We start from the raw sequence: 25,375 nt of genomic DNA on the forward strand, positions 1-25,375 counted from the left end.
ACACACCCCTGAAATTGCAGCGCGACGATGACATCACCGGAAATTGTCACACGATGGTGATGTCACCTGAAATTGTTGCATGGTGAGGACGTCACTCTGAAATGTCACGCGGATGATGATGACGTCACAACCGGCGGGACTCCCATCACATTTTTAATAAAACCACATTCAAATATCTCTCATATATATACATATCTTGTCTGAGCATTGTGCAATTGGATTCAGTTCCTACTTTGAAACTTGTCAGAAATTAGATAAACTGAACGAACTGTTCCATGTGTTGATGATTGGGGTGATCTGTGTCATATATACAGGCACAAAAGACAAGTTTCTTTACCTTCGCGGCTGTTGTTCACATCTGATTCGCAAACGCTGTGGAAAGAAGAGGAGGGAGGCTTCTTTAATGTGAAGAGAAGTGGTTGCCTTTTTGACTTCTCTTGCCCGGGCTGGAAACTTCCAACTGCAAAAATTCCCTGCACAAAGGATGAATGAAATGCTTTATACTCAACATGTTTTAAGTCATTGTTGCAGCTCTCAGATTCAAAATGATAGATTATTAAAAAAAAAAAAAACTAAAAAAAACATTAATTAGTTTGAACATTAATTACATTCAATTTATAAAAGCTATTTGCAATATATATATATATATATATATATATTAGGGCTGTCAAAATTAAAGCGTTAACGCGGGTGATTAATCCAACATTTTTAACTCAGTTACATATTTTAACTCAATTAACTCAGTTTGATTTACTTCAAAAATAATTTGCATACTAAGCAAATATTGCGCCATATTAGCTGTACATCTTTAGCAGGTTTCAGAACAAAACTGGGCCTTGCAAGCCAACAATGCTGGAGTGTGGCGGTTGTGGGCAGTTTTGAGAAATGTTTCGAAGAAAAATGCCTGTAAAGGTGTCTCCATTTAGATTGTATTCAAGAATCAAAGAAAGCTATTACAACAGTCTTTTAATGATTCTGATTCTGATTGTAAATGTACTTCATATTTTGTGATTTTGCATCAATTCCAAGATATTATTCAAGTATATATCTGTTCCAAGCGTTGCAAAAAAATAGTTGAAAATGTGATTAATCCACAATTAATCATGGAATTTTTTGTGATTAATTATATATATATATATATATATATATATATATATATATATATATATATATATATATATATATATATATATATATGTATTAGTGCTGTCTAGCGATTAAAATATTTATTTGATTAACTCGTTAACTCGTAGTTAATCGCACATTTTATTCATTGTAAAAAAAATCCCTCCCATTTTTTTGTCCCAATATTTTACTGAATTGTAATACATTTAATATATGAGAATTGATTTTTTTGTTTTTATGCAAATACTTTTTTTAATTGAAAAAACAAAGCATTAAATTCGTCTCACACAGAGTCACACAAAATAGCATCTCAACAGCCTTTCTAAGGGATCAAATTGGAGTAATATAAGAACTATAAAATGCTGACAAAGAGCAGATGAAATGGGTCAAAATAATAGGCTCCACGCCGAGGGAGTCCAGTAATCACCGCGGTGAGCGCGACTGCTTCCGCCTTCTCCGCTTCCTGCAAGTCATGAATGCGGGTTGCAATGGTGTATCTCGAAGACAATTTTAAGTGCACAGAATGCTAAGTATTTCAGTCAGTCCTTTGTCCTCCACAATGCTAACACGCAGTGGCCACCCAATTAGCTATGGCTTCGGTGAGTCTCTTTTTAGTTGATCCGTCCGTCGGTTTCTGTCGCAAATTCTCCATGGATGCCTGGGTTTGACAAGGGGCTGGAGAATTGGCATCAGCAGTGTGCTTGGCCATCAAATGGTATTTTAAACTGGATGTGCTGCGATGGAAGTTCAGTACAGCAAGCCCATAAAGATAAAGATAAAGATGTCCTTTATTATTCCCACAATGGGGAAATTTGAGGTGTTACAGCAGCAAAGATATAGATCACACAGGCGTAATGTAGCCGTTAATGTGTAACATTAGCAGCAGACATTCATAAAAAGCATGCAAATATACACAGTATAAACGTATCTAAGTGTAAGGAAACACTCCTAATGCCTGTCCATTATACAGAGGGGGAAACACTGTAATGATAAAAACCACTGCATGACAGAAAATACTGCAATGATAAAATATACTGCAATGGTAAAAGTACTGTAATAGTGAACATCAATGTCACAATCAGAATCAGAATGCCCTTTATATGTCCAGGCATTGTCATGTTTGTGCAGACACAACCTGTAGAAGTTACCCTACAAACCCCATCTTTTGTAAGAACTATAATAAAACCTGTCTCAACGACACTTGTTACACCAGGCATAAAACACCCGGTGAAAACATAGGCAGCAATTGTGGTAGATAAAGATAAAGATGTCCCACAATGGGGAAATTTGAGGTGTTACAGCAGGAAAGATATACATCACACAGTCGGCCGCGTAATGTAGCCGTTAATGTATGACATTAGCAGCAGACATTCATAAAAAGCATGCAAATATACACAGTATAAACGTATCTAAGTGTAAGGAAACACTCCTAATGCCTGAAAGAAGTACTGAATGATTGAAAATACTGCAATGATAAAAATATTGCAATGATAAAAGTACTGTAATGGTAAGAGTACTGAAATGATAGAAAAGTACTGCAATGATAGAAAATACTGCAATGATAAAAGTACTGTAATGGTAAAAAGTACTGCAATGATAAAATATACTGCAATGGTAAGAGTACTGTAATAGTAAAAGTACTGCAACGATAGAAAAATACTGCAATGATAAAAGTACTGTAATGGTAAAAGTACCGCAATGATAGGAAATACTGCAATGATAAAAGTACTGTAATGGTGAACGTCCTGCAATGGTAGAAATACTGCAGTGATAGAAGTACTGTTATAAGAATACTGTAATGGTAAACAAAATACATCATTGGTCAAGATTTAAGTACACCATTGGCTGAAAGTACAGTAGTAGTGTATATTGCATCCTAGGACTGCACAATTGCACTAATGCCCTCCCGTTTGTAGGCCTGACCCAATGTTCTTGTTAAAAAGTCTGACAGCAGTCGGGAGGAAGGAGCGGCGAAATCTCTCTTTGGTACAGCGAGGGTGTAAAAGTCTATCACTGAAGGAGCTGTGGAGTGTTCTCAGAATGTCATTGAGTGGGTGGGCTGGGTTGTCCAGCAATGATGACAGTTTTGCCGTCATCTTCCTGCCCCCCACTGAGTCCACAGAGTCCAGGGAGCAGCCCAGGACAGAGCTGGCCCTCCTCACTAGTTTGTCCAGTCTCTTTTTGTCCCGGCCCGAGATGCCTCCTGCCCAAGAGACCACTCCATAGAAGATGACTGATGAAACCACAGAGTCATAGAAGTTCCTGAGGAGTGTTCCCCGAACGCCAAAGGACCTCAGCCTCCTTAGTAGGAAGAGTCTGCTCTGACCATTCCTATAGAGAGCGTCTGTGTTGTCGCTCCAGTCCAGTTTATTGTTCAGATGAACACCCATGTACTTGTAAGTTGAGACCCTCTCAACGTCTGTTCCCTGGATATTCACTGGTGCAGGTGGAGAGTACAGACGCTTGCGGAAATCCACCACCAGCTCTTTGGATTTCCCAGCGTTGATTTGGAGGCGGTTCTGCTGACACCAGTCCACGAACCCCTGCGTAACCCCTCTGTACTCCCGATCGTCTCCGTCAGTGATGAGGCCGACAATCGCAGAGTCATCAGAGAACTTCTGCAGGTGACAGGTTGTGGAATTGTATTTGTAGTCCGATGTGTAGAGGGTGAACAGGAAGGGAGCCAGAACAGTTCCCTGCGGCGCTCCCGTGCTTCAAAGGAGCACGTCAGACACACAGTCCTGTGTCCTCACGTACTGTGGCCGGTTTGTGAGGTAGTCGTGGATCCATGTGATGAGGTGGTGGGCCACTCCCGCCTGCTCCAGCTTGTCTCCCAATAAGGCGGGCTGGATGGTGTTGAAAGCACTTGAGAAATCAAAGAACATGATCCTCACCGTGCCCCCCGCCTTCTCCAGGTGGGAGAGTGAAGTGTGGAGCAGGTAGATGATGGCATCATCCACACTGATGCCAGGCTGGTATGCGAACTGGAGTGGGTCCATTGAGGAGCTAACCAGGGGGCGCAGATGGACGAGGACCAGTCTCTCCAGGGTCTTCATCAGATGAGACGTCAGCGCCACTGGTCTGAAGTTGTTGAGCTCCTTCGGATGTGGTGTCTTTGGAACCGGAACCAGGCAGGATGTTTTCCACAGCTGGGGGACTCTGCCCAGCTTCAGGCTCAGGTTGAACATGTGCTGGACGATTCCACACAGCTGGTCTGCGCAGGATTTGAGGAGCTGGGAGCTAATCCCATCTGGGCCTGCTGCCTTCCTCGCCTTCATCTTCCTCGGCTGGTTCTTCACCTGAGATGTTGTGAGGAACAAGGCTGAGCAGGAGGAAGTGGTGGTTGTCTGATGAGGCTGGGAACTGGAGCCTGTGGAGAGAGAGAGGGGAGAGAGGGTCTCGTTCGCAGTGGCAGGAGGGTTTGGTGGGGGCTGCAGCAGGGGAGCCTGAGCGGGGTCAGGCATTTGATCAAACCTATTGACAAATAGGTTCAACTCATTTGCCCACTGAAGCCCCCCCCCCCTTCTGGGTCTTACCTGGTTGTCCGTGGCCTGAGATGGTCTTCAGGCCCCTCCAGACATCCCTGGCATTGTTCCGCTGCAGTTGTTCCTCCATCCGCATCCTGTAGGACTTTTTCCCCTCTCGGATCCTCCTTCTCAGCTGACGCTGCACTCTCTTCAGCTCGTCCTTGTCGCCTGACACAAAAGCCCTCTTTTTCTCCTTCAGGAGAGCTTTAATGTCCGGTGTGATCCAGGGTTTGTTGTTGGAGAAACATCTTACAGTCCTGGTGGGAATGGTGTTCTCCATGCAGAAGTTAATATAGTCTGTAATTGTGTCTGTTAGACCATTAATGTCCTCACCGTGAGCTTCGCTGAATACCTCCCACACAGTTGTGTTGAAACAGTCCTTTAAGGCCTCCTCGGCTTCTCCGGACCATCGCTCAACTGTGCATGTCACAGCTGGCTGCCTGCGGACCAGAGGTTTGTACACAGGCAGGAGAGCAACCAAGTTGTGGTCAGCTTTGCCCAGCGGGGGGAGGGTCAGTGATGTGTACGCCTCCTTGGTGTTGGCATAGAAAAGGTCCAATATTTTATTGTCTCTGGTGTGGCAGGTTACATAATGTGTGAATGAAGGCAGACAGGAGGAAGGAGAAGCATGATTGAAGTCACCAGAGATAAGGAGCAGGGCATTTGGGTGCTGTGTTTGTAGCCTGCTCACAGCTGCAGTCAGTACGTCACAGGCTGTCTCACTGTTTGCAGAGGGTGGCACGTACGCCGCCACCGCGATCACATGACTGAACTCTCGCGGTAAATAGAACGGACGCATGCTAATGTTACACCATTGGCCGGACAGAGTTAGGTGTAGGGTATTTTAACTTTTATTACTATTAACAGAGGTCATATTCACATTAGTTCACCATCGCTACAGCACGGCGATTCTTCTTCTCTCGCACTACGCCAACAGTCCTTTCAAAACAAAACACTCAACACTGCCCCCCACTGTACAGCACTATATCACATCCCAACATAGACCAGATAGAATTAGAATTAGAATTAGAAATCCCTTTACCTGCAAACACTATAGTGTCTAGACATTAATAGTCAATTTATGAACAGTTTGAAATAGCAGAACAGTCCTCAATTAATGCTGTGACACAAATAATAATTCCAGTCATTTCACTTTAAATTCCCCCACCCATTGTGAGATCTCGTTGAAAATGTATAACTTTGTTGGACCAATACCATTTACATTATTTCAAAGCCACGAGTGAACCTTACTTGTACTAGTCTAGCGATATAAACGTAATAATGACATTGTAATCAATATATCGCACGTGACATCATCTTACATTTTTTTCAAATTTCAGTTCTAACTGTTGTTCCATGTCATAACTGCTGAATACTAACCATTCTGTTTTCACATCTATATTGATGGGGTAGTTTTTCAATAATATTCTACAGGAACAAAGTTAGGATTACTATAATCCCTGTGCAAACCAGACAGCTGTGGGGATAGCCAAGGTACACTACATTGCCCATAGATCGGTGCCAGTGTATTAACATACATAGAGTTGGTGTGTTGCCTCACTGGACGATAAGTAGGTTTGCCTAACGAATCATATGTAAAGGTCTCTTTAAGTCGTCTTTCTCTCTGTGACCTACGTGGCTGTGTGTCAGTAGGCTCGGGTACATGTATTTGCGGTGGGTCTTCAGGCAGGATGGCGTGTATGTCGTCTTGCCCGGCGTTTCCAGTTGTGAAGATTTCATGAGAGTCATTGTCCCCAACAATTTGACCTGGAATATCCATTCTGAACTCCTCTGCTTCGGCATTCAGTTTTGAATCTGATTGTGCCTCAAGTGTCAGGGGAGGGGCAATGTTATGCTCCACAGATTGGTGATGTTGATGATAGTTCCTCGCACTTTGAGGCCAGAAACCTTCCTCCTCATCCGAGCTTTCTGCGTTCAGTGAAGCTTCATCAGATGATTTGGTGATGCCATTCCCTTGCTGATCAAGGTTTCGTTTTCCTCCTGTATCTTGGTTTGATTCCTGGAGTGGTAAGGAATTGCATGGCATTAACATGTTACGATGAAGGATTCTGGCTCTCCCTGTGCCACATTCAGGCTTCACCTCATAGACAGGACTGTCTTTCCCCTTCCGAGAGACGACAATGTGTATTCGATTCTCCCAATATGAGCGCAACTTCCCTGGACCTCCACGTTCTGACATATTTCTCACGAGAACCCTGTCACCTGGGAACAGCACTGCACTTGGTCTTTTCCTGTCATAGTAGGTTTTCCCTCTTTCTGTAGTTTTTTAATGGATTTTGATGCAATGTCATATGCTTCTTTCATTTGTTGTTGCCATTTTTGTACATATTCTTGGTGTGAGTTACATCCTTCCTCCTCATTTATTCCAAAAATCAGGTCAATTGGCAAACGAGGGTTTCGACCAAACAGCAAAAAGAAAGGAGAATATCCGGTGGCTTCACTAGTTGTGCAATTATATGCATGTACCATTTTGTTTAGATAGTCACTCCAATTTGCCTTCTTCTCTTCATCCAAGGTTCGCAGCATTGCCAACAGGGTGCGATTAAACCTTTCAGCAAGATTCCCTTGTGGATGATAGGGTGTTGTCTTTGAGTTTGCTGTACCAGTGTATTTTTGTAATTGTCTAAATAACTTGTTCTCAAACTCTTTGCCTTGATCGTGATGTATTTTAGAAGGAAAATCAAATTTGAGAGAGAAATCATTAAAGATTTTTTCTGCTGCCATTTTGCCTGATTTGTTACGGTTTGGATATGCCTGGGCGAATTTAGTGAAGTTGTCAATTATCACCAAAATGTATTCATACCCTCCCCTGCTTTTCTCAAGGTGAAGATAGTCTATCGAAATCATTTCAAAAGGAGCGGTTGCAGGTATGTGATGCATTGGGGCTCTGCTTTGCACATGCTGTTTCTTCTGGATGTTACATTTGCAAACTTGAGTTATGAAAAACTCAATATCTTTTTGCATCCCCGGCCAATAAAATCTACGCCTTGCCAGATTAAGTACACGCTCCACCCCTAGGTGTCCCATTTCACAATGAAGGTATTTATACACCAGATCTCTGTACACCTCTGGGAGGACAACTTGAGTACAGGTTGCTGTTTTGCGCTTCAACAAGCCCTCTTGAGTAACGTAGAGCCTATTCCATTCATGGAGCAATTGTTTAGTTTTTGCTGCTTCCACATCTGTGACCCTCTTATTTGGCTTTTCACCAAGTGCCTTCAACTGGAGGACACGGGATATGGCAGGGTCTCTTGCCTGTGCCTGCAATAGGTCTTTTGGAGTTATATTTACATCTGGCCGTTGATCTGTCGCCAATTCCTGAACCAGTGGATTGCATGTGACAGCTGATATCCAGTCTATTTCGTGTTGCTTCTGCATTACAATTGCACCGAATAGTGCACTCAAAGTGTCAGGGGAGTACTGCTCGGTACACTCATATAGGAGTCCATGTCTATCGGCATACGGGACAGGATATCGGCATCAATGTTTGCCTTACCTGGTCGATACTTCAGTGATATGTTGTAATCGGCCAGCTCCAACACCCAGCGATGTCCTGTTGCATTCAGTTTAGCTGTACTCAAAACATATGTGACAGGATTATTATCACTGTATACTGTTACAGAGGGAGCATAGAACAAGTAGTCCCTAAACCTGTCTGAGACAGCCCATTTGAGCGCTAAAAACTCCAGCTTCCCTGAATGTAAACGATAATTTTTTTCCGCTGGTGTTAACGTTCGTGAGCCGTACCCAATAACTCTTGAGTACGTCATCCTGTCTCTGATACAAGGCTGCTCCCAACCCTTGTTCCGAAGCATCAATATGCAGAACGAATGGATCCTCAAACCTGGGGTAAGCCATTACAGGTGGGTTGGTCAGCACATCAACCAAATAGATCAGGGCTTTCTGGTGAGTGTTATTCCACTCTATTTTCTGATGTGAGGGAAGCTGTCCTGTCCTTTTTGAGTGAGACCTCGATCTTGACTCCGGAACCAGGGTTACATCTGTGGAGAGTAAGTCATACAAGCATTTTGCGTGACGTGAAAAATCCTGCACATAGCCCCGATAGTACCCCAAAAATCCCAGGAGTTTGCGCAACTCCTTGATATTTGAAGGTGGTTTTGACTTGAGTGCTTGTACAGTTGCAACTTCCTTATTGTCCATCTTGTACCCTTCAGCTGAAATAACTTTACCCACGTAGCGGACTTCATTTTTGAAAAGTTCACATTTGTCTGGCCTGAGTTTAATTCCCCAAGCTTTCTGTTGTTTTAAGACAGATCTTACATCCTCAACATGTTGCGTAAATGTTTTACTATAGACCAGGACATCATCTAGGTATGGAATACATATTTTGTCTCTGAGACCTTTTAAACTTTCCTCCATACTGCGCTGAAAAGCCGAAGGTGCATTTGTGAGACCAAATGGGATCCTATTCCATTCATATAGTCCCCACGGCGTGTTGAAAGCTGTGAATTTCTTCGAGTCTTCACTGACACTCCCTTGGTGATAAGCTTTTCCTTGGTCCAGCACGCTGAACCAAGCATTCCCTCCAAGACCATCCAGAATCTCCTGTATGCGTGGTATGGGGTGTCTGTCCGGAATTGTCTTTTTGTTGAGCCCTCTGTAGTCAATACAAAGTCTTAGGCTTCCGTCTCTCTTTCTCACACAGACGGCTGCAGCAGCATACGGAGAGAAGGATTTCCGTATAAAGCCTTTGTTTAACAAGTCCTGGATGTGGATTTTTACTTCGTCATACAGCGGGCGAGGTATAGCATTGTATGTTTTTGCTACCGGGATGTCATCAGTCAGCTTAATGTCCATTTTTAAATTTTGAATGTAACCGATATCACCTTTGTCTCTCCCAAATGCTTCCGATTCCTCTTTGAGCATTTGTTTGACCACTGCTTGCTGTTCACAGGTCAAGTGGCCCACATTGACAGGTGGATCAAATGGTTGGTAATACGGACCATCTCGAGACAGGTTGGTGGGAGAGTCTGGAGACGTCTGCGGAGTTTCAGCAACAACAGAATTTATCTGCGGCCCCTCTGACTGCACTGGGTAACAGTTTGTCACCCTCTGTATGCTCCCTATCACAGTTTTACAAGGCATTACAATGTCATGCTGCGTGGCATTTTCCACATAAATGTTGATTTTACGTGAGGAACAAGAAACAGTTATCAGCTGATATTCAAGTTTAAGTCCCTCATCCAATGATAGGTCCTCCTCGGGTTCAAAGAGCATTTCGGTCTTCACTTTCAGATCTGTGTGGACAGGACATGTGATGCACTTGATTTGTCCCCTAGGGACTACAACAGGTGTCCGTCCAGTCTTTACAGAGTAAGTTACAGTCTCATTTGCAGCCCCCTGGATGAGGTTTAGCAAAGCTTCTGCCTTTCCTGACCCGAGTCTTAGTGAATTCCTGAGCATTCCAATGTTTTTGCTCGACTGACCCTGATCCTCTTTGTTTCCCAACACTTCCACAATAGCATTAAACCCTATTATTGGCCGCTGCAGGATGTCTTTGCTCACTAGTACTGGGACAAGTAGCTCGTCTGACATAGTTTCTTTCAATTTCAGATCACACAGACTGAAACTAATTGGTACCCAGCCCTGAAATGGGATTTCAGAGCCATTCGCAGCCCTTACATTCAGCAACTCCTTACTGCTTAGCAGTTCACTGATAGGACGAATTTCGGCAGTGGGTATGTTCTGGGATCTCCATGCATCACTTATTATGGACACTTGTGCGCCAGTGTCCCACAGCGCTTGTGTCTTCACACTGTTTATTTTGCACCAGACAAGACATTTTCTTCCGATTAACTGAGCAACTCGTTTGCGTCTTGTCCATTTGTCGGAGGAGCCAACAAATTTTTCAGCTTTGCATTTTGTATTTGGCTTTGGAGTTACGGTGTTATGAGTAGGCTGTTTGTTTGTTTTTCTCTTCACAACACATGTTCTTACGGGTTCTGTTAGGGGTTTTTTGCCTGAATTTTCTTGGGACTTATACTCTGAGGTTATGGCACGTCCCCCTGTCACAACCGCTATTCGTTTCCCAATGTTTTTTTCATGCCCCCTACCTTACACCCTCTTGCCCAATGTGTGTCACTACCACACTTGAAACAGTGAGTGCAGTGTTTTTTTTCTTGCTGACATGCTACACACTGCCTAGATAGTCGCCTAAAAGTGTTAGCCGACACTTTGTTTCGGTCTTTATCAACTGCCTGCCCACCACGCTGTACAGTTTGCACAAGAGATGCGACTTGGCCTGTGAGCTCCCTAATTGCAGTGTTACTCTCCTCCATTTTTGCAAAAAGTGAGTTATCTTTCTTTTGTTTATCTGACGGTTTATCTGCTAACGGATTACTTTCGTCACTACCCCTCACGATTGTGCTCAGACTTGCCCTCTGAGTGTTCTTTTTTTCTTTTACTTTTTGGGCCCGTTCATTTTCATTGTGCTGCGCAATCTGCATTTTTTCTAAAAGCACCTCATCACTACTATATCGTCCCTGTAAATACATCCTCATTTCTGCTCTTATGTTGTCATTTGACAAGCCTGTTATGATGGATTGGAAACACTGGCTTTGAACTAACTCATTGTTATACTTGAGGCCAGATTGGGCACGCTCAGATGCAAACACCTTTTGACGCAAATCAAGCACTCGAACTAAAAAATCCAGAGCAGTTTCAGCCGGGTCCTGTACAGCTTTCGCTAGTTGTTGGTACAGAACAGTTGCATCTTTTTCTGCATATTGCGCTCTTAATATTTGCCTGAGAGTGGCTAAAGTAAGATCCTGCTTTCCCTCTAAATAACTCCTAAGCTTTAAACTGGGATTTACCGCCCGCACCACAGCCTCGATGACTTCAATTTCTGAATAACCCTTCCTTAAACCTCCTTCAATTTGGTGTTCCAAACTGCTAAAACTCAGAGTGTCTTTAGATGTTGTCTCACCAACGTGACCATTTATCCTGAAGTCCTTTCTGAATCCGGTGGAAATACAGCAGCTGTTGCTCGTGGAGTCCCTTCCTCTGCTTTGCGCACTCTCGTCCCGCGTTGTCTCCCTCGACTGCACCTGTGGCGCGCGGTCCACCTCCAGTCGTCGATCGGGCGCTGGCCGAGTCGGACGATCCACCTCTCTCTCCTCTGCGGCCGGTGAAGGAGCGAACGCCGCCCACTGCTCCCGCGCCGTCATCCTCCGCGCGATTCTCCCGCAGCAAGAGCAACGTGTCGTTCAGCTCCGACAGCACAGACATGCCCTCGTCCTCCCTCTTGAGAAAGTCATTGCGTTCACAAAACTTCACGATGTGCCTCACTAATGCGCGACGAGTCTTGTTCTTAATGTCCTCCGAGTCTCTCCCAGTTATTTCACAGTACTCACAGACTCTGTGTAGTTCTTTCACTGATAATCCAAGCAGTTGAGTTTCTATGTTCATCAAAAATTCTTCTCGGTGCTCAGACATCTTGCGGGTCGCAGTATAATCGACGACACTTGGAAAAAATGAAAAATAAAACAAGGCCGTGTAGCACTAGCCAACCGTGAGCTCTCTTTGCAGCTACCCCTTGATAGCTCCCTTTAGCCAACTCGGTACTAGCACGCGTCCCACGTCCGTTTTCTTTTCCCGTCGTCGAAGACGTCCTCTGTCAGTTTGCAATATTCATTTGAATCTCGGTGGAACCTCCAATTTGTTACACCATTGGCCGGACAGAGTTAGGTGTAGGGTATTTTAACTTTTATTACTATTAACAGAGGTCATATTCACATTAGTTCACCATCGCTACAGCACGGCGATTCTTCTTCTCTCGCACTTCGCCAACAGTCACAACACTCAACACTGCCCCCCACTGTACAGCACTATATCACATCCCAACATAGACCAGATAAGAAAGGTCATCATCTGATTGCAACATCATTCAAAGAAAATGTACTATTCCAGGTGCTACACTAACAGCTATCAGCTCAATGTCCCAACTGCAAAGTTGATCCTTAACAGTTATGTGCCCAGGGTTACACCATCTATCATTAACAAACACAGCCAGCCCTTCCCCTTTCTTCTTACCGCTCTCCAGTGTCCTGTCCGCGCATAGTATTTGGAAGCCGTCCAATTCCACGACGGCGTCCGGCGTTAGCTCTGTTAGTCACGACTCCGTGAACACCAGCAAGCTAACCTCCCGGACAATCCTCTCGTGCCGAGTTAGCGCTGTTAGCTCGTCCATTTTATTGGGGAGGGATCTAACATTCCCCATAATAACGGACGGGAGGAGGGGGGTTGTATCGTCTCCTCCTTGCCTGGCGTTTAGCCCCCGCACGACATCCCCGTCTCTTCCTCCTCAGCTCGCGGGGGATATCGGGTCTCGCTCCGGGAGCCGACGCGGGGTTAGCACGGAGTGCTAACAGCTGATCTCTTGAGTACACGATCGATCCGTAGCTCCGAGTTTCGTCTCCGGACACGATCGCGCAAAAAACAGCCCCCAACAGCAGTAGTACCACGGCAAGTTGTATGTCCATTGCTGAGATGAGGTAAAAATAAAATAAAACAGGGTAAAGGGAAAAAACACACGAAAAAGGCTCAATAGTGAGCCACGCTGCTGTAAACAGGCAGCCACTCGCGCGGCGCCGGAACCGGAAAGAAAACGCATTCATGCAGGCGTGTCCTAAATTTTGCATGCTTGATGTTTTTTTCCGGTCTCGCAAGCGGCAGCGCTACGTCATTGGACTACATTGTTTTTTAGGCCAAGATGAGTCTTGATCGCTCGTTAAAAAATTGACGGCGTTAAAAGGGGGTTGGATTAATCCCATTAATAACACGTTTTTCCGACACCTCTAATATATTTATATCTATATATATATATATATATATATGTATATATATATATATATATATATATACCGTATTTTTACGGCATATATATATATATATATACCGTATTTTTACGGCCAAAAGACGCGCCGTATCAAAGGGCGCAATACCAGTTGAGGGTGCTATTTCTGTATTTCATACATAGATAGAACGCACCGTATCATTGGGCGCAAACAGAACCGAGCAACCGAGCAGTCGCGCTGGCTGCTCAGTCGCGCTAGCGTGTTTTTAAAATGGCAGCGGGAGTTCAGTGGCACTTTATTTTAGCTTTTAAGAACGTGCTGAAGTTGTCCTCATCCAAAAATGCACCAAGTCCTTGTCTTCTGTATCCAAGATAAACAGCTGGACACGTTCTCCACCAAACACGAGAGTCATTATCAGTCTGCCTCGCCGTCTCGTTGCCACGCAGCCCCTCAGATGGGATGCCGACACAATGCCGGTGTGAGCAAGTCACTAATCAACAAACGATGTGCGGTCACGGTGTTACATCAAAACTAAAACTATCACTCCAAATCAACTGAATAGCATAAGAGTGTGGGCCCAGCAAAATTCCGCCTCCCAGCCTACCTTACAATACCTTAGTTTATATGCATGCACACTAAAACAGAAGATAGCATGGCTAGCGTGGCTAGCTGTTTTTAAAAAGGCAACAGGAGCAAAACTGAGTTTGGTTGTATTTTATTGAACTATTTTACAACGTACTCACATTATTATTAATCAGTCATCATCCACAAATCCATCAAAATCGTCTTCTGTATCAGAAATAAACAGCTGGGCAAGTTCTCCGACAAACACGCCAGGTTCCCTCGCGTCATTGTCAGATTCCCCGTGTCGCTGCTGCGTGCGGCTCCTCATGATGCCGGCTTTTGCGAAAGCCCTAACAACAGAGCTAGCAGACATGTTTGCCCATATAGGGGCATTGGGGGCTGCTTTGCACAGGGGGCGTGCCTTTGCGTTGTCATTCACGCCCATCTCCCCTCTCACGTCCGCCTGCTGTCGTTAGCCACGCCCGCCTTCTCTCTGTATAAGCAGTGTGCAGGCAGTTAATGTTCGCAGCCAGCCCAGCGGTGCACTTGGTCCGCATAATGGGCGCTCCGCCTCAAAAGGCGCCCTTGGCTTTTTTGGACGAGTTTCAGGACTTTAAAGTGCCCCTTATGGCTGCGAAAATACGGTATATATATATATATATATATATATATGTGCCACGGGACAGTGGTTGACTGGTTATCACGATGGCCTTACAGTGCAGAGGTCATGGGATCTTGAGTTTGCATGTTCTCCCCCGTGCCTGCGTGGGTTTCCTCCGAGTTGGTTGAATCCTGAAAATTGCCCCTAGGTATGAGTGTGAGCACGGATGGTTGTTCATCTATATGTGCCCTGCGATTGGCTGGAAACCAGTTCAGGGTGCACCCTGCCGACTGCCCAAAGGTAGCACCGCCAGCAACCCTTGTGAGGAGAAGCGGTACAGATAATTGATGGATGGATATATGATTGTGCGAAGTTTGGTATAATATTATGTTGGTGTTATCAAATTTAAATTATTTATCAATGTGGTTTTATTAATTTCTGTTTCAATAAAAAAAGATTAAATTAAATTTGTTGAATTTAATGATATTTTTTCAGTAATTTCAGCAATGTGGAAAAATAATAAATGCTTATTAATGCGACCTCTTTGGTTTTAATCGCTGTCCACGCCTGCCAGAGCACATTTATGGATGTGCTGCGCACAGTCCGATGACTGTCCGCCATTGACGTCTTCAACTACGATTTCACTCAGGAAAGACGTTTCACGACCAACACCTCACATAACGTTATTCCAGCAGTTGAACATTGTTTTGTGTTATAACATACGTGTTTACTGGTTATAAATTATTAACTTACTAAGTTTAATATACACTACAGGGGCCGGGTGGCCTCCACACCTCAACCACCCTAACAAGTTCACTCATACTTTAAGTCACGAGTAACAAAGGGAGCTAATATTGTTCAGAGAGTTGAGGAAAGTTCAGATGTACTACATGGGTTTTAAGTTCTACTTCCAGCACAGCCGCGACCCTCGTGTGAGGTACGGATAATGAATGAATGTCCTTGACTCTGCATATTCACTCCTTTCCGAACGATAGTAGCAGGGATGAGAAGCGTGATGGTGATGGAAACTATGCCGTAAAAAATGTTTCCAACCTCACTTATTTCGGTTTTGAAACTTTTGAAAATGCTTTTGGATGAGTTCCACTTATACAGATTGTGAATGGAACGCTGAAAGAGAGTCAACACTAAACACTTCACACATGAACTTGCCTTTTTCTTTAGCTACAGTAGATTATATATTTTCTGATCTGATTTGATATTTCATCTTTTGTTCTCTGCTTACCTTGAGGGTAGGGGCCACCTACTAAGATATGATAAATCAACTGATATTTTTCCTGCATTTTCATGTGCCAGGATATTTAGGTTTTTGCTATTCACTATTTTCCTCTTATTAAGGTCAATGCAAAGGCTTCATAAGTTATCGATAATTACTCTATAGGTAAAAGCTGAATAAACATTTTGGAATTAAGCAATGTAATAGAGCACTGTAACAAATTATTCTTTTGACATGGGTTATATGTTTTGTGATAATGAATGGAATGGTATTTAAAATTCTGAACAAATCTAAGACTAGGACATTAGCACATGCATATTAAAGAGGGATGACCATGTGAGTTTGAGGAACAAAAAACATGATCACCATCCAAATAATTATAGATCTTTATTAATTTCTTTTCTCTGTGCAAAAGGGATTGTATTAAGTCAAGACCACAGGTATCTATTGCACTTATCAAGTATACACTTCCGTACCATATGGAAAGTGCTTTGTTACAGCTCCCATATAAAGTTGTATTGTATTGTATTTTCACGACCATAGGGTGCCACACCTGTTTTAGAGAATATTTGGGATTTTAAAGTGCGCCTAACTGTTGTGAAAATATGGTATGATGTTCTACTGCATTTGATATACAGTATAGTAAACCCCCCTCCAACTTCTGCAACAGGTTATGTTACTTTCACGTCTATATAGTTGGAGAATGTTTGTTTCCATGACTTGAGTGTCCCTACAGACAACTGTAGTTTTATCTCAACGCACCGTTGATTAAAGCCGGGCCATTAATCTAAATTTAATCATGATTTCTCTTTGGGATTTTCACGATCTTAAAAACATTTGAACACAGGAATGCTCAACCAGTCAACGCAGTCAACTGGTGGACTGCTCCCAAGTTGACTACAAGAGGTATAGCAGGAATGGGGAAAAATAAAGTTTTGTTTGGACGTTGGGTGTTAGAATTAGATATTTTGTGTAAACGTGGGTGTGCTTTGTCTGAGACACAATGTTTGTGAATCATTTGTTTGGTTGTGTGGCACTGTCTTTTATTACTTTTTATGTTTTCTCCAGGCTTTGAGCAACCCTTCTGTCAACATTACCAAAGATATTGTCAACCGGTGTTTGATTTTGTACCTCTAGGAATGAACTGATCAGCACTTTAAAGAGTATGATGTAAGTTGAAATCCATGAATATCTGTCCATTTGTCTTTTTTCATCCATCCAGCCCTTTTAATGGCTTCGACTTCGGCACGAAACCTTTCTTTGGGCAGCATCTGCTGTGTAAAGGTTAATCTAACCTAGGCCGATCTCCCTGAAAATGTTTGATTTTCATTTATTTTGCAAGCGTTATTGCCCCGTCTTCTCCGAGCTGTTCTTTGATCATTGGTCAATTGCTCCCAACTTGGGCCACATCACCTTGTTTCCACAGAAACTCAGCTTTGTCTTTTGGGCTTGGCAAAGCTTGTCTTCCTGCTTTCTACACTTGCAAACCACAGATTCGTTGATCTTGAATTCTCTCCTGGCTGCTCGATTCCAATGTCCCTCCGCGTTAGTAATAGCTTGCAGTTTAAAAAAAAAGTGCGGGAAACTCACATACAAAACATGCAAGCACTGACATATTTCTCATGATACGTCTTCGAGCTTTAATTATTTTCAGTGAGGTGACTGACTGTTGCAGATAAGACAGGCCATCAATCAAACAAAAATTACATCACTGTTTATATTTTTAATGTCTTTGTACTGTTCTCACCTAGACGTGCGTGAATGTAGTCCAAGCCATACAGCAAGCTAAACTCTTAAGTGATGATGCAAAACTTCCTCTGGTTGTTTTCCACCTTTAATAGAAAATCATGACACTATTGACAGAGTGAAACTAAAAATAAATACAAAATAAGTTTATCAGCCATGTTAATCAGTATCATACATATTGAAAGCTAATACTAAACAGAGACTCAAGTCAGCTGTTAATTCAACAGCAATTCCCCTAAACTATCATACATTAAAAAAAATAATAATTGGATTTTAACTTGAGATTCCAACTAACAACATATGACATGTTACATACAAGTGTTGCCTCTGTAGGTTTTAAACCGACTTCTGATGGAGCACATATGGAATTGATGGAATTTCTCTTTCTTCCTTTGTCAACTGTGCAACTCTTGCTTCCTCTCCCATACATCGTTGAACAACCAACACTTCATGCTTTAAAGTACATCCGCCAAAATAAAAGCATGCTTTTCAAAATAAGAGTTGTCATGAACAAATTAAACAAGCCTCGCCTGAAAGCCAGAACCCTCCCCGCCTGACCATATTAGGTCACCAATTAACATTTTAACCCAATTAATCATTTGGCAAAAGTAGAACTAATTCTGAAATTGGTCTCTGAAAAGTTTTTGAAGAACCTTGATCCGACACTTTTAGCTGAACATCTCGAACACTACCATCTCTCCCGAGAGAAACGGCTGTTATCCTTGCCAGAGGCCATTTGTTTCGAGGAGCTTGACAATCCTTCAGAAGAACAATAGCTCCTACTTTTATGTTCCCTTTTGTTTCTGTCCATTTCCTTGTAGTCTGTGGAGTAGAAATATATTCCTGACACCAGCGTTGAGAGAACTCATTGGCGAAGGCTTGTACTTGTCTCCACTGCCGACAAGCAAAGATCCTTGTTTGTGAATTCGCCTTGCGGTGGAAGAACTCCCACTTTCTGTGCGAGAATCATCGCAAAAGATAGCATGGAAGGTGACTCTGGATCGTTGGAGACTGGATTAAGAGGTCTAGCATTTATGACCATCATGCAAGTCCATTAAAGAGTCTTTGAGCAGAATGGCATCCCAGAGGCGTCTTGAGAGTCCTATTAGTCGCTCCCATGACACCCCCCACACCTCTTGTGCGCCCTGGAGGCAACTGTCAAGGGACCAAACACATATACTCCAACATATGTAAATGGTGGGCAAATGTATAGGCGTTCAGGAGATAAATCTGCCATAGGATGTCCTTTGCAACACAATTGGCGACATACAACACATAACTGAGGAACTGAGCTGCTTCCCATCTATTATCCAATAGCCTGGTGCCTTCAGCGCTCCCTCAGTAAAATGGCGGCCTTCAAGTTTTACCTTTCCACGTTATTGTCTCACCAAAAGTAAAGAAACATGAATGTTCTTCGGCAGGATGATAGAATCTTTTAGGACCGGGTTAAGCTTTTGAAGATCACTGTTTATGGGCACAGACTCTGTGTGTGCAAGAGATGCAATGACACTTGAGAAAATCTCTTTCTGAGTTACTTTAATGAAAACTACCCTATTTTCACGACCATAGGGTGCACCTAAAAGTCCCAATTTTTTTCCAAAATGTGGAGCGCCTTATTTGTGGACCGAGTTCCAAAAATCTGTACTTTCATGAGCGCTCTGCTGCACTGACTGGGAGCATTACACATTGTGTTAAACACCTTCTGTTGGTGAAGGTTTGAGAAAGCTGGATAAAATGGCCACTGTCCAAGATGTCGTAGTCTGTCTTCTAGTTCATAATAATACAAGCAAGAAACATCAGAGGTTAGCTCAGAGATTGGGTGCGGTGCGATGCGGTGCGTGGGACCCTGGGGAACATGTTTTTCTTCCGCCGTAGTACAGCTGAATGATGCATAATTTCGGGACCAAAAAAGGCGAGCTTAGACAACTCGAGTTTGAGCTTGTCAAAGTGTTTGTGCCCCTAGTTCAGTTTAAAGCAAACGTCGCCCTGCCGCTCGTTGTCCCGGAAGTGATTTCTTTTGCCGCTACTTAAATGATCTGCGCCAAGCTACCTTACGCCGCACCAGAACGGACTTTATTTGAACTATATGTAAGTCAGTGCACCGCAGCAGCAACAAGCTACGTGATGGCAAATAAACGACTTCACTAACAAGTAGCGTTCTAAACGAGGAAGCGAGCAAGGAGGAGCTAAGCATGCTAATCGCTAAAATGAATTGCTTTGATGTTCGCTCGACTTTTAACAGAAGTCTGACTTGAACCGTGTATGGGCGGAGAGCCGACAGCTATGAACAGAAATGTTGTCTTGCAGCCATTGCGTATCTAAACATAAAATAAGAGGAACTCGGAAATGGCTGACATCATCACGACGAAGAGGTTCGATGTCAAACGTATAGTAACCAAAACAAACAAACAAAAAAAAAACGTTTTGTAAACATATTAAAACTGTTGCTTTATGTTATTTGTATAGAATTTTTGTTTAAAATCCCCGTGGCTCTTCTTTTTGTCTTTTCTATATTATGAACGTATTAATAACTGTGTTTGGTTTGTTAATGTTCATAAAGTTATGAAAAAATGTATCGTAAATATTTATCATCTCATCAATAGTTGCACAACACAATAATAGTTCTCAAAATTATTTTTCTTATCAATTTAGCTTTGTTCAGGGATATTTTATGGCAATCTAACATCAATATACAAAGAAAGAAAAAAATGGTGGTGGGGTGGCGTGAATCGTTTTCTTCTCGGTAGGGGGGGCGTGACAGGAAATAATTGAGAAGCACTGGGTTAGCTTAACCTTTACACAACAGACGCGACCCAAAGCACACCACTCACGGCATCTTTCTAGCTAATTGGATGGCTGGTTATATATATTTTTTTCTTTCTTTGTTCATGGAATAAGATCAAATGTACCATTTATCATTAGGGTTGTATTATTATTTTTGCTGCAAAAATTATTAAATACATAATATTGTAAGCACATTGGTGCCAAACCAATTTTAAAACCACACAAAGCAAATAGACAATGTAAATATATGCATGTTTATAATGTTAAATCATGCATTCAACAAATAAGACATTCACTAAAAGTCAAGCAGAACAATAAAGAGCTTCCAAATAACTGAAATATAAGAACTACATAAAAAGATAAAACATCTCACTAATATTTTATCGCAGCCATCACAGAGGAACCCGTCAAAAGCTTGGGGAAACTCTTCAACTCTACCCTGAAGGACTCAGCAGCCATCCAGAAGGCCAGCTTAGAACTTGGAACCCCACTTACCAAGGTAGACAGGTCTGGCCTGCCTGGTAGGTTTAAGGCCTGGATCTACCAGCATTCCTTCTTGCCCCGTATGCTGTGGCCCCTGCTGATCTATGCAGTCACACGAACAGCAGTTGACTCTCTGGAGAGGAAGATCAGTGGTTTTCTTCGAAAGTGGCTGGGCCTTCACAGGGACTCACACGACATAAAGGTGTCAGCAGTGTCGAGGTGAGGACAGGAAGGAGGTGGAAGACACGGGAAGCAGTGGAGCTGGCGGTCACGCCTTAGACAGAAGGCACTGGTGGGCACTGTGGCAACAGGCAGAGCAGGCTTGCGTTACTTCCCAAAGATCCCCATCAGCCAGACCCAAGGGAAGGAAAGGCACCACCTGATCCAGGAGGAGGTCAGAGCAGGTGTGGAAGAAGAGCGAGTGAGCAAGGCAGTAGACTACGGCAACAGAGAGCATGGACAAGGTGGGAGAGCGCACAACAGCGCAGGATCACCTGGAATAACATCTGGCAGCCAGATTTGCAGCAGGTCCGATTCCTGGTCCAAGCCGATGTCCTGCCAAGCCCGGCGAACCTCCATGTGTGTGGGGGGGGAAGTGAGACACCCTCCTGCCCGCTGTGCTCAGGTAGAGGTTCTTTAGAACACCTCCTCAGCGGCTGCCCGAAGGCTCTGGCCGATGGTCGCTATCGCTGGCGGCATGACCAGGTGCTTAAAGCAAACGCTGAGAGCGGGGGGCGTGACTTGCCTGTCAATTTTTTTTGACAGGTAAGTCATGCCCTCATGGAACATCAGCTGATAAAGACGAGTCACAAGACACCATCATGTGACACTCTGAAGAAGGCGAAAGACTCGCCAAAACATGTCAGGTAAAAAAAAAAAATAAAAAAAATCGAACCTAAAAAGAAATTGTCGGCTATAAATGAACTAGTCAAATATAAATAATAAGAAAAAGACAAAATTAACTTAATACAAATACTACGCAAAAGTTATGGAGAAACATGCGTCAGAGTTTCGCCTCCTGGAAAAGCTGTCAAAGAAACAGGCTCGCTATCAAAACCACCTGAGGTTCAATCTGCGCTGCCGGGATGAAGAAGTTATCCCGGCCAGTCTGAAGATCAAGAACCCGATCCCAACCAGGAACGCGGAACGGATCATCAAAAAGGTGCGGATGACCCTGGTGAAAGAACGGATTAGGAGCACAGCAAACAAACTCAACCACATCAGCAGCGATCTACAGCGGGAAACGGAGCAGTTCAAACTACGGTTTCCCCTGGACATGGACACGGTACCAACGCTTCACGGACACTTAGGCAACATACACAAACAGGAATTCATCGCCACCAAAAGCCGACACATTCAAAAGCTAGACCGACTCATCTCGCGAAAAAAAAGGACGGAATCGAATCACGTACACGCAAATGAAAAATGGGTGCACATGTCACGCCACAACCTCACGCAAGCAGAACGCAGCATACTATCAAAAGGACTAAACTACGCGATCACACCCCAAAAAATACCACACGAGGATTTCATTTTAGCAACGGAATTAGCATGTGAAAAAATACAAAACCCAGGATAAAAAGCAGCACTACGCAATGAAGTCACAGGTATATTAAAAACGGCCAAACCACCACCCAGCAATATTACCAAACAGGAAGCAATAGCCATGAAAACACTATCAAAAAATAAAGACATCGCAATCCTCCCAGCAGATAAAGGCAGAACCACAGTAATCATGGACACGGACAAATACAAACAACAGATGCATCAGCTACTGCACGACGACGCCTACGAAGAATTAAAGAAAGACCCAACAGAAGACAAGAAAAATAAACTCAAAGCACTACTCAAACCATTACTCAACGAAAATAAAATTCATAGGCAGTCATACAACCACCTGGTACCCACAGCGAACATCATCCCCAGAATCTATGGCACGCCAAAAATCCATAAACCAGGCACACCCCTTAGTCCCATTGTAGACAGCATAGGATCGGTTACATATAATCTGTCAAAAGCACTCACAGAAATAATAAAACCACTACTGGGACTCAAAGACCAACACTGCAAGAACTCACACCAACTCGCCACAGAACTCACCAACATAAAAGTACAAAAAGACGAAACGTTCATTTCTCACGATGTCATTTCACTGTTCACCAAAACTCCCACACAGGCTACCATCCAAATAGTACAGGACAGGTTAAAAGCGGACAAGACACTCAAAAAACGCACAAATCTAACAGTACAGGACATCATCCAACTACTCAATTTCATCGCCACATCAACATATTTCAGATTCAGGAACCATATACTGGCAGAAAGAAGGCTTCGCCATGGGAGACCCACTCTCAGCCATCCTGTGTGGATTTTTCATGGAGGACCTAGAGCAAAAGGCACTTTTAACAGCACCAGACAAATTCAAACCCTCTCTATGGAAACGCTACGTGGATGACATTCTTGAAAAGACCAAAATAGGACACACACAACACCTTACCGACCACCTCAACTCCATAGACACCACTGGCAGCATCAAATTTACACATGAAGAGGAAGCGGACCAATCCATAGCCTTTCTGGACTTGAATATACATCACACAGATAGCGGCGACATCAAAATAAAAGTACACAGAAAGCACACACACACCGATCAATACCTCCTTTGGACATCAGAGCACCCCAAATTCATAAGTTATCAGTTGTCAGAACACTACACGAACGCACCACAATAATCACAGACCCGGAGGACAGAACACAGGAGGAAAAACATATAGAACAGGCACTAAAAAGTTGTCAGTATCCAGTGGGCCATAACGAAAGGGGCAGGTCAGGTCAAAAACAAAAACAACAACACAGGTGAGGAAGAAAAAACAAACAAACAAACAAGAGCACAGAGGAATGGTAACGATGCCGTACGTAAGAGGAATTACGAAACGGATCCAAAGAGCAATGAAAAAATACAATATCAACACACCGGTTAAACCACACACAACTCTCCGCCAAATACTGGTACACCTAAAAGACAGAATACACCCAGAAAACAAATGCAACTCTGTTTATGAAATCCCATGCAAATCATGCAACAAAAACTACATTGGGGAGACAGGAAGGAGTTTAAAAATAAGAAAGAAAGAACGCAAGACAGAGTGCGAGAAGGAGACGGCAACAAGACAAACAAGATCAATAAAAGAACAAGCACAACAGGAACATTACAAATCAGCCATCACCGACCACTACAAAAAGGAAAACCACATCATGGACTGGGAGAAGGCCAGGGTCATCCGCACCGAAGAGAACAAACACCAGCGCTGGATCAGGGAGGCTATCGAGATCCGTAAACGAGGCACAAAAACGATGAACAGGGACGAGGGAGCCTTCATCCTCTCTACCACCTGGAGCAGCATCTTGGAGGAGTGAACGGACAGCGGGGGGCGCGACTTGCCTGTCAATTTTTTTTGACAGGTAAATCACGCCCTCATGGAACATCAGCTGATAAAGACGAGTCACAAGACACCATCATGTGACACTCTGAGGAAGGTGAAAGACTCGCCGAAACATGTCAAGTAAAAAAAAAAAAAAAAAATCTAACCTAAAACAAAATTGTCTGCTATAAATGAACTAGTCAAATATAAATAATAAGAAGACAAAATGAACTTAATACAAAGGCTGAGAGCGTAGCTTCAGCCATCAGCTCCAGCAAAAACCATCACGCTCCAAAGAAGGAAATGTCCTTTGTCAAGGCTGGAGAGAAACCAAAAACAAACCAACAGAAGTCAACTGGCCTACTGCACACAGCATCCGACTGGCAGCTGCAAGTAGATCTGGGGAAGCAGCTGAGGTTCCCCCAGCACATTGCAGCAACAACCCTCTGCCCAGATATGATCATGACCTCCCAGTCTTCAGGACAACTGATCATACTGGAGTTGAGAGTACCCTGGGAAGAACACATTGAGGAAGCAAATGAAAGGAAGAGAGCTAAGTATCAGGAACTGGTGGACGAGAGCAGAGGGGGAGGCTGGAGGACTTTCTACAAGCCCATAGAGGTAGGCTGCAGGGGATATGCTGGATGGTCCCTGTGCAAGGTCCTGAGCTGCCTCGAAATCATAGGAGTTGCAAAGAAGAGGGCCATGAATTCCGCAAGTGAAGCCGCTGAAAAGCCCACTCGGTGGCTTTGGATAAAGAGGGCAGATCCGTGGACTGCTACTGGGACACAAGTCGGGGCCTGATCATCCCTGACTGGGTCGCGCCGGGTGAGGGTGTATAATGTTGTGAGACCCGAAACACCCGATGACCCCAGGATACATTATCGATGATGCGTCCCGGTGCATCCATGAGGTGTTTCTTTGAAATAGGCAACAAAATGTACCATTTCCCCTCCTTAAAAGTGGTTGCAATATGAAGCTTATGCTTTGTATAGTTAAAAAAATGAATAATCTTTCATGGGCAAGTGCAAAACAAGGTATACAACTCCCAA

The 25,375-nt window shown here is 43.5% G+C and overlaps 1 protein-coding gene across 3 annotated transcripts in view; it reads right to left on the minus strand.

The window, feature by feature from the left end:
• LOC148325152 (phospholipid phosphatase-related protein type 4-like) overlaps positions 1 to 25,375 on the minus strand; it is a 235,487-nt gene that overhangs the window by 110,713 nt on the left and 99,399 nt on the right. For all 3 annotated transcript variants that reach the window (XM_088311140.1, XM_088311142.1, XM_088311141.1), the window contains one exon: positions 338 to 473. In XM_088311140.1, coding sequence (XP_088167266.1) covers positions 338 to 473 — 136 coding nt within the window. The remainder of the gene's footprint in view (positions 1 to 337; positions 474 to 25,375) is intronic.

The sequence above is a fragment of the Idiotropiscis lumnitzeri genome, chromosome 12 (genome assembly GCF_059441095.1).
Source record: "Idiotropiscis lumnitzeri isolate Australia: NSW breed Sydney's pygmy pipehorse chromosome 12, RoL_Ilum_1.0, whole genome shotgun sequence".
NCBI lineage: Eukaryota > Metazoa > Chordata > Actinopteri > Syngnathiformes > Syngnathidae > Idiotropiscis > Idiotropiscis lumnitzeri.